Source organism: Meleagris gallopavo, chromosome 20 (assembly GCF_000146605.3).
Source record: "Meleagris gallopavo isolate NT-WF06-2002-E0010 breed Aviagen turkey brand Nicholas breeding stock chromosome 20, Turkey_5.1, whole genome shotgun sequence".
Classification (NCBI taxonomy): domain Eukaryota; kingdom Metazoa; phylum Chordata; class Aves; order Galliformes; family Phasianidae; genus Meleagris; species Meleagris gallopavo.
In genome coordinates, this window is record NC_015030.2 from 5,157,243 (window position 1) to 5,166,721 (window position 9,479).

Sequence of the window (9,479 nt, forward strand, 5' to 3'; positions counted from 1 at the left end):
TGATAGAAAATGGGTAGGCTCTCAAAAGATTGATTTTCTTAAACAGTTTCTTCTCCTTTCACTACAGGTGTCAACCTTGTGTTAAATTCCTTGGCAGAAGAGAAGCTCCAAGCCAGTTTGCGTTGTCTTGCTCAACATGGGCGCTTCTTGGAAATAGGCAAATTTGATCTGTCAAACAACAGTCAGCTTGGTAAGATGGGGCTTCAGGAAATAAGTCTCCTTGTGCTTAAACAAGCAGGAAAGCACAACCTGTCGTAATACAGACTAATCTTCAAATTGAGAAAAACTTAGAGCTGGAATATTTGTTTTGTAAAAGCTGTGTGTTAAATGCATCATTGCAAAAATTTGTTTCGCTTTTATCACCCGACAATTTGTGAAATGATTGTATGTACCAAATGTTGATAGTCTCCCTTTTTATTGTAACTAAATTAAAAAAAAAAAAGCCTAGCATCAGTAAAAGTTTCCTGTGAAGAAGAGTTTGTGTAGAAGGACAGGATGTACGTGGGATTCTGGCTTCTCTGTCCCTCTGACTCAGCTGTCACTGTATTACAAAACGTCCTTTTTAATATCAAAATGACCATGTTATAGCTTGTCCTGTTGACAAAGTTCTTGTAGGTGGAGTTTCTGTTAAATCAGTCTACTCGTGAGAGAACAGCCTAACTAATATAGCCTTTAGAGAGTATATGCAAGAATGAGTTTTCTAGCAAGCAATAGCTGCTTTGCTCCTCAGTTTTATACTGTTGACTTGCACAAAAAATGTTTCTAAAAAAGATGGATTCTGTCTTGAGATGGCAGCAGCACCAGGTGGTAATGATGTTGCTTTTTCCAGGAATGGCTCTTTTCCTCAAGAATGTGGCATTTCATGGAATCCTGCTGGATTCAATCTTTGAGGAAGGAAACCAAGAGTGGGAGGTGGTATCAGAGTTGTTGACCAAAGGCATAAAAGATGGTGTAGTAAAGCCCCTGAGAACCACAGTCTTCGGTAAAGAAGAGGTAGAAGCTGCCTTCAGATTCATGGCACAAGGAAAACATATTGGCAAAGTTATGATCAAGGTAACAAGATAAGGGTGTTGATTCCCTAATGCTCTGTATTGGGTGTTTTGATCCAGTTAAACTTGAAGTTGTGCAAGAGCATGGGGTTATAGCTTTTGCTGCTGACACTGTGGCATGTATAGCATTGTCAGGTCTGTCACTCTGAATCCACAAGTTTGATCCCCTATTGACTGGAGGAGCATAGCTGCACGTGAGAAGACAGAGAATGTGTTTGTGCATCCAATTTTAATGTGCTTTTTGGTGTTGTTTTTTGTTTATTTGTTTTCTTCTGGAAGATCCAAGAAGAGGAGAAGCAATATCCTTTAAGCTCTGAACCAGTAAAGCTTTCTGCCATCTCCCGAACTTCCTGCCCACCTACCAAGTCTTACATCATCACAGGGGGCCTAGGAGGATTTGGGCTTGAATTGGCCCAGTGGCTAATTGAGAGAGGAGCACAGAAGCTTGTACTGACATCTCGTTCTGGCATACGAACTGGTAAGCAAAAACCTCAGTTGACCTCAGTTTGTTGTTTCTCTCAATTCTTAAGTGTTTTATCAGTGTCTTCATAATTCTCTTCCCTCCCTCATGTGTATGTTCACTCACTTGAAACAAGTTGTGATTCATTTTATTCTAAGGGATGAAGTATCTTTGAAGTCTGCCTCTTTTTCCAGCTTCTTTTTTCTTCTTTTTTTTTTTTAATGCAACCTAAGTCTATCAAACCATGTTTGCCTTTTTCTCCCTTGCCTAGGATATTTTTCTGCATTTCTTAATTTTTAGTTTTATTCCTTCTATGAAGTCTGTATCCAGCTACATCACTGCTGTGTTCAGTGGCAGTGACTTGCTAAAGATGCTCTTTCCCTTAAATTGTGTGGTTGCTCACTTTTTACATGAGGTATCTGAAGGAGCAAAACTATACCCTGCTATCTGATAACACCAGAAACTTTTTTTACTCAGTTTTGTGTATTGCAATCTCAGCACTGAGATTTCTTATCAGTGGTAGTCTTCAATGCTCCCCCAGTGAAATTCAGCCATAACAAAACTTCTGTCTTTACAAATTTCTTTGTTCTTTTAGCAAGTTCACAATTTCACGACTTCTGAAACATAGTTAAAATCCTTTTATATCTCTCAAGTTCTGGATGTCCTACTGTTGCCTGCTGTCTTGCTCTAATCTTGCCACTTTTTCCTGTCTTGGTATATAAATTCTTAAGTTCACTCATGTGCTCTCCCACCCTGTTCTCCTGAATCTCTTGTCCTCTTTGTGATCTGTGTAGGATACTCTGAGACTTGAGTGGTTTCTGTCACCATTCAGATTCTGTCCATTGTTCCTCTTGTAGCTGAACTGGGGATTGTTTAGCTATTCAGACCCTGTCTAGTCTTTCTGACTCCTGTAGGAAGCAGATCAATAAAAGCCAGATGGTTTGAATGCTTCATCCCAGGTGTTTGTTTGTTTATTCAGGCTACCAGGCTAAATGTGTCAGAGAATGGAAGGCGCTGGGAATCCAAGTGTTGGTTTCTACCAGTGATGTTGGAACTCTAGAAGGAACACAGCTTTTGATAGAAGAAGCTTTGAAGCTCGGACCAGTTGGGGGCATCTTTAATTTGGCTGTGGTAAGTGCCAATAAGGCTTAGAAACTTGCAAGAGACAGCAGACATTAAAGTGGTTTTTACTACTTTTATACAGTTTTAGGTTCTGTCTCTGTTTCAAAGGGTGTTTTGCCTTGGCCTGAGGTAATGACTGAAGGCTTTTGGGTCTGGCCCCTTAACCTGGGAAGCAGGAATATGTGATCAGCTAGCTCAGTTTTGGGTTAAAATGAATGTTACCCTTGACCTCTGGGGACAATAAGAATCCTATAAGAAGTTTACCAGTTGAAGACTGCAGAGGCAGCACTGAACAGGCTTACCAACAGATACGTTGGCCTCTTGTATTTCATGACATCCAGGATATGTCTGTGCTGTAAAACTAGAAAAGTGCATTGTGTAGTGATATCCTCTTGTATCTGTGATAAATTTAAACAGAAACTGAGATACTGATACTATTTCTTTGTTTTAAACCCATCTAATAGGTCCTTAAAGATGCCATGATTGAAAATCAGACCCCAGAATTATTCTGGGAGGTCAACAAGCCCAAGTATTCAGGCACCCTTCATTTGGACTGGTAGGTATCTGTAGAAGGGACAAATATGAGCTGTATTTATGGTCACTGAGTTGACCAGTCTTGGATATTTTAGCCTTATTGGCTTTCCACAGCAACATGTGCTTCCCAGTTTTTCTGATGGGTTTCTCTGTCACTTGTTCTGTTCCAAGGGTGACTCGTAAGAAGTGCCCAGACCTGGACTATTTTGTTGTATTCTCCTCTGTAAGCTGTGGAAGAGGAAATGCTGGGCAAAGTAATTATGGCTTTGCTAATTCTGCCATGGAGCGTATCTGTGAGCAGCGGCATCACGATGGACTCCCAGGTGAGATGACTTCATTCACTGCACAGAAAAATGTTATCCTACCAAACATTCAGAGGAGAAGCAGCTCACCAGGGATCTGCGTCTGGAGTGATGAAAACTGTTTCCTGTTGCAGCTGTTAACCTGAGCCATTCAGATGTGAATGAAAACTGATTATTTAAACAGAGGAATGTAGACTTTTGCTTAGCTGTTTTTAGCTTCCCTTTTGTTGCTGCTGTGTGCTTGAATTAGTTGCCTAGTGTGTTCTTCCTTGTGATTTCTCCTCCAGGCCTGGCAGTCCAGTGGGGAGCCATTGGTGATGTGGGCATCCTGAAGGCAATGGGAAACAGAGAAGTTGTGATTGGGGGAACTGTTCTCCAGCAAATCAGCTCATGCCTGGAGGTGCTTGATATGTTCCTGAATCAACCTCATCCTGTCATGTCCAGTTTTGTCCTAGCAGAGAAGGTCTCTGTGAAAAGTGAAGGAGGAAGTCAACGGGATCTTGTAGAAGCTGTTGCTCATATCCTTGGTAAATGCAAAGTCTAGCAATTGCATACTTGCTCATTTTTAGAAGGGCTCTTGCTCCAGTATGGTCTGAGAGGAATAGTGTTTTCAACCTCCACTGGGTGGAAAGTGAGGACTGATGTACCTCAGCCTCTGCTTGTTTCTAGAAGCATCCTTTGCCTTCGCAGTCATGGAGATACTGCTGGTATGATTATTTTCTTAGCAGTTTGCATGAGAACCTGAGAACTGTGTGGTAGGGTGTGACTGGAGGTTTGTCTATTCCAGTATTTTGTGTCCAGTAGTGACTAAAAGTTTGTTTCCCTCATTATGCCATGCTGCCAGGTAGAAGAGGACTGGGCAGCAGCCAGGACATTTTGTCCTCTCTGAGTGATGGTTACTCTGAAGAGGTCTGGGAAAGGAACCTGCTTCAGCCTACAAGGGTAAACCTTGTTAGGTCTAGACGCTGTGCCTTCAGTTACAGCCTCTTTAGCTGAAACTTCTCTAATTGGATGTTCTGAACTTCTAGAGCTGAAGTGCCAGTGTTCACAGCTACGTAGCTGTGACTGATATATTGCCTGTCATAAAGCTGTGCACGTTTAACATGCAGTCTAAATACTAAATCAGATGTGGGTTGTAGAAGAGGTGATTTTTGAAAGCATTAGATGATCTTGAATAGCAAATTCTGCTCTGTAGCTGTGCTTTATTCATGTTTAAGGAAAAAGTGAAGCTGAGAAGATTGCTGTAGAGAGACCTAGAGCTGACAAGTCTTGTGTGCTGTTTTTTCCTCAGGTGTTCGTGATGTGAGCAGTCTGAATGCTGAGAGCTCCTTAGCAGACTTGGGCCTGGATTCCTTGATGGGTGTGGAGGTGCGCCAGACGCTGGAGAGAGACTATGACATCGTTATGACCATGAGAGAAATCAGACTGCTTACAATCAACAAACTGCGTGAACTGTCCTCCAAGTCTGGGACAGCAGAAGGTACAGTGTCTGGATTAGGGTTGCTACCAGTCAGCTGAGCCCAAACAACTGAGCTCTGAACCTGTTGCTTTCATCTCTGGTGACATAAGCCTTTATCAAATTGTGAAATAATATCTGATTATAGCTGAAAGGCTTCTTTATATGACAAACATTCTGCTAAAATATGGTGACATTAAGTTAGGCCCATCAGTTCCAGTGAAGGAATATAAGAAAGGCTGTGAAAGCTGTTGTGCTGCCTGGATAGCATCTGTCTGCACGAGTATTCTTACATAGCTGTGTGCAGGATGTGATTGGAGGCCTTCTACTTGACTGTAGAGGAATGGCCATAATGTCATGTTTACTGCAAGCCAAAAGCATGGACAGTTGCCACAGAGCAACTGACAGTGCCTTGATTTAGTGAGCCAGTGGGCTAATACAGAGCAGTCCTCAGCATCTCTTTTAGGGCTATGGCAACATGACCAAGTCTCTGCTTCTATGTGACTGACTGTGTCTGCTGTGCTTTTCTTCAAAGAGCTGAAACCATCCCAAGTGTTGAAGATGGGCCCAGGTGAGCCTCCAAAACTGGATTTGAATAACTTGCTGGTGAATCCAGAAGGGCCAACGATTACCCGTCTCAATGAAGTTCAGAGCACAGAACGCCCTCTTTTCCTTGTTCACCCCATTGAGGGATCCATTGCAGTCTTCTACACTCTTGCCTCCAAACTTCATATGCCCTGCTATGGACTCCAGTGCACGAAAGGTATTTCAGTTCTTCAGCATCTTGAATTTGTATACCTAACAGACTGAACTTCAGTTCCTTTATAGAGGGAGTTCTGTTTCTAGACCCTTAAATTCAGAGGTGCTTACAACCCATACAGTGTTGTGGCAAACAACCCAACGTAATGAAAAGTGTTAGGTTAGACTGAAGAAAATGGGAAAATGGAGCAATTAGACTGAGTAACTTGAGCAGGTAAGCATTTGGCAGAGAAACAATGGCCTTCTTCCTCTCTTTGAAAGCTGGAAGCAGAGCTGTTACTTGTCTAAAATAAAAGTTGCTCACAATAATTTAGAAGCTTACTTCTAAAATAATGTGGATGTTTCTGATAAAATTGTTCTGAGCTCTTGAGAAAGCAGTTGTCGCTGCTAGTCTGTTTCACCTGACTAATTTGCTTTTGTGTTCTAGCTGCTCCCTTGGACAGCATACAGAGCCTGGCATCCTATTATATTGACTGTATGAAGCAGATACAGCCTGAAGGACCTTATCGCATTGCTGGATACTCTTTTGGTGCCTGCGTAGCCTTTGAAATGTGCTCTCAGCTGCAAGCACAACAAAATGCTTCCCATGCACTCAACAGTTTATTCCTTTTTGATGGGTCTCATTCCTTTGTGGCAGCATACACTCAGGTAAAAAAAAAAAAACAACAACAACCTTCCACTTGGAAAACATTCTGTGTTATCAGGGAGGGTGGGATGCTTACTCTGAGCTTACTGTTCTAGATATGAACCATCTAAAAAGGTAAGGCTTTTCTTGCCAGGGGAGATGGGACAGAGCTGTAGATAGTGGGCACTTAAGGATCCATTAAGAGTTGGAAGCATGTGGGGAGTGTTGTTTGTTAACTAGCTGGGGCTGGCCCACACATTCTGCTCTTGTCATTGTAAATAATAATAATGATGTCTTCTGGAAGACCTTTTGAGCCTGCAAGACAAGATCCTAAAGTAGATGTGCTGGAAAACCCTCCTTAGGTCTCTCCTTTCCATTTCCATTATGCTGCCCAAGGGATCCTGCTCTTTGGGCATTTGCTACTTGTTAGATGTGCTTTCTAATCTGTCCTCAAGGTATCTTATCCAAGGTTTAGTTTCTATTTTTATTTATTTTCCTCCACCCCACTTTCCCTCTTCTTTTCCGGTTCAAAGTCCTTTGTTCTGGAATTGTTTTTATCTAACACTCAAGCTCAGATGTATCTCTCACACGATAGTGTTTTACTGTTCTCTTTTTTTAGAGCTACAGAGCAAAGCTGACCCAAGGAAATGAGGCTGCATTGGAGACAGAAGCGCTGTGTGCCTTTGTTCAGCAGTTTACAGGCATTGAATACAATAAGGTAATGCTTCTTTCTTATATTGCACAGGAAGGGTGTGGTTGTGGGTGGTGGTTTTTATGTGTTTAATGTAGATTAATGCCCAGATATTGAGACTAAAGGGGAATTTTTTTTCAATATTTCCAGTTGTTGGAGATTCTTCTGCCCTTGGAAGATCTGGAGGCTCGTGTCAATGCTGCTGCAGACCTTATAACTCAAATTCATAAAAACATCAATCGTGAAGCACTCAGCTTTGCTGCTGCTTCCTTTTACCACAAGCTGAAGGCTGCTGACAAGTATATACCAGAGTCCAAGTATCATGGGAACGTGACACTGATGCGGGCAAAGACTCACAATGAGTATGAAGAAGGTCTGGGTGGCGACTACAGACTCTCAGAGGTCAGTGTGAGATCTGCTGGTGACTGATGAGGGTCTCCTGATAGGTGGGGGAATAAAAGAAAAGCATGGGAACCACTCTTAGGGAGAGAAGAAGAATGAAACTGAAGTTAAAGAAGTAACTGTTCTGCAGCTATGACACACTGATAAGAATTAAGTTTCCAGAAACTATTAAGCTGATGGTTTGTCTGCATTTTCTTTCTGAGCAGGGAGTGCCAAGGGGAGGTCTAGCCTATATATTGGATAATCTGTTTTCTATAGCTAATTCTTGTGTCTCCCTAAGTAGATTTTGGATAATAAAGATGTTAAGAGTGTAACTTGACAAAAGTAACTTTGAGTCTCTGATATTTGAGTGTAGACCCCAAAAGTTTGTTCACTGCATGAGTGCAGACTTAGAAGAATGAGTACCAGCCCTCTGACAGCAGCAGCAACTTTTCTTAGTTATGTTTTGTGGACCATGTAAAAGTTAGTCTGTGGGTATCCTGTGGGCCTAAAAAAAAAAAAGTAGGTTGTTGGCCTGTATCCAGATAAGGTCACTGTTGTATAGCTCCTGTTTAGATAAAAGGGGAAGTGTCTCACATTCCTTTTTCCTGCTGTCTGCAGTAAGGAATTTTCTAAATTACCTTTGTTATATTGGCACTTCCCATCCCTTTTGAGTTATGACTTGCATTTACTCTTGCTTCCAAGCTAGCCTGAATGTGATAAAAGTTCCATAATGCCCCGAGAGGAAGAGTTCTGGTGGTGGGAGGAAGGTAGATGGAGGGCTGTCTTAAGGGCACATAGGTATCTACTTCAGTCATTCATAGATAAAGTAGGTAAATTATTCTGTTAGTATCATGTTGGTGTTGTAAGCTGGGCAGGGAAACATTTGAGTGGATCACCTATCAAACTACAGTGCTCATATGGGTGTCCAACCTTTTGGTTTGCCTGGGCTGCACTGAGTGAAGAGGAATTGTCTTGGGCTGTATATAAAATATATATAATACAGTTAATGTATAGAAGTAACAAAACTTTTTTTTAAATTAAAACATTAAAATAAAGAGGGCAACAAAAACATAAAACTCATGGGTTGGACACAAATACTGTAAAACATCTATTAGAATGTACCTGGTTGTGTTTTTCAAAAACATTTGTTAAAGGTGATGCAAAATATGAAAAACTCAGACTGACAGACCCAAAACAGCTACACGGCTAGCTGCTTTTAAATTGTGCATGTATTTGTTCTGTGTCTGTGCAGGTATGTGATGGAAAAGTATCGGTCCATGTCATTGAAGGAGATCACCGCACCTTATTGGAGGGAGATGGTGTTGAATCAATTATTGGGATCATCCATGGCTCACTGGCAGAACCACGTGTCAGTGTCAGAGAAGGTTAACATCTGCTCACTTACCGTCAATGGTGAAGAAAATGCCAACAACATTCCTAGTTATGACAGACCCCAAGGAACTCTTCCTGTTGAACATCTCATCTGCTCTGCTGCCAGAGCTGGGAAGTCCAGCTGAACTTGATTGGTCTCTGTTTCCTCTCTCTCAGTCATCTTTCCTAACTTTCATGGGTTCTCTCTCCTCTTTCCCTTTCTATGCTTTGTTTTTTTCCCCAGTATCCCTGTCTGTGTTACTGCGGTGCTGTGACTCTGTCACTCTGCACTGCTGTGAGGGTTCCCCAGCAATGGTTGCTTCCTACAGCTTTGGCAGTATGAAAAACAAATTTAGGAGTAGACTTCTTGTGCTCTATATTGTTTTGTCTTAACAGTATTCCAAAGGGTAAGTGATAGCACTTGTTGACCAAGCCCAGTGAGCAGAGAGGAGAGCTGCAGCTGATTTCGGAGATACTTGTTGTCTGTGAAGAATCTGTCTGTAGTTAGGTCAGAAAGAGAATTCCATTGAGGCTTTTGTAACTATATTTTTTTAATTTGATATATTCTAAGTATTTATTGTGTCAAATCAGAGACTTCTTGCTTGGTTTTAATTTATCGTGGGTATCAGAAAAGGAAACATCCATTTTGGAGGGATAGGTTTATTCTACAAGGGGAGGTTGCCCATTTGTTAAACCAAAGTGCATCTATGGAACAGCCCATTTCTT

General features: G+C 41.6%; 1 protein-coding gene across 1 annotated transcript in view; it reads left to right on the forward strand.

The window, feature by feature from the left end:
* FASN (fatty acid synthase) overlaps window positions 1-9,473 on the forward strand; it is a 28,676-nt gene extending 19,203 nt beyond the window's left edge. Inside the window, exons 30-42 of the mRNA XM_031556315.1 lie at window positions 68-190; window positions 830-1,053; window positions 1,329-1,527; window positions 2,489-2,640; window positions 3,096-3,187; window positions 3,337-3,488; window positions 3,755-3,994; window positions 4,759-4,947; window positions 5,459-5,686; window positions 6,110-6,330; window positions 6,927-7,025; window positions 7,149-7,400; window positions 8,635-9,473. Of these exons, the coding sequence (XP_031412175.1) occupies window positions 68-190; window positions 830-1,053; window positions 1,329-1,527; window positions 2,489-2,640; window positions 3,096-3,187; window positions 3,337-3,488; window positions 3,755-3,994; window positions 4,759-4,947; window positions 5,459-5,686; window positions 6,110-6,330; window positions 6,927-7,025; window positions 7,149-7,400; window positions 8,635-8,772 (2,309 nt within the window). The 3' untranslated portion in view covers window positions 8,773-9,473. The remainder of the gene's footprint in view (window positions 1-67; window positions 191-829; window positions 1,054-1,328; window positions 1,528-2,488; window positions 2,641-3,095; window positions 3,188-3,336; window positions 3,489-3,754; window positions 3,995-4,758; window positions 4,948-5,458; window positions 5,687-6,109; window positions 6,331-6,926; window positions 7,026-7,148; window positions 7,401-8,634) is intronic.
* Window positions 9,474-9,479: the final 6 nt, after the last annotated feature.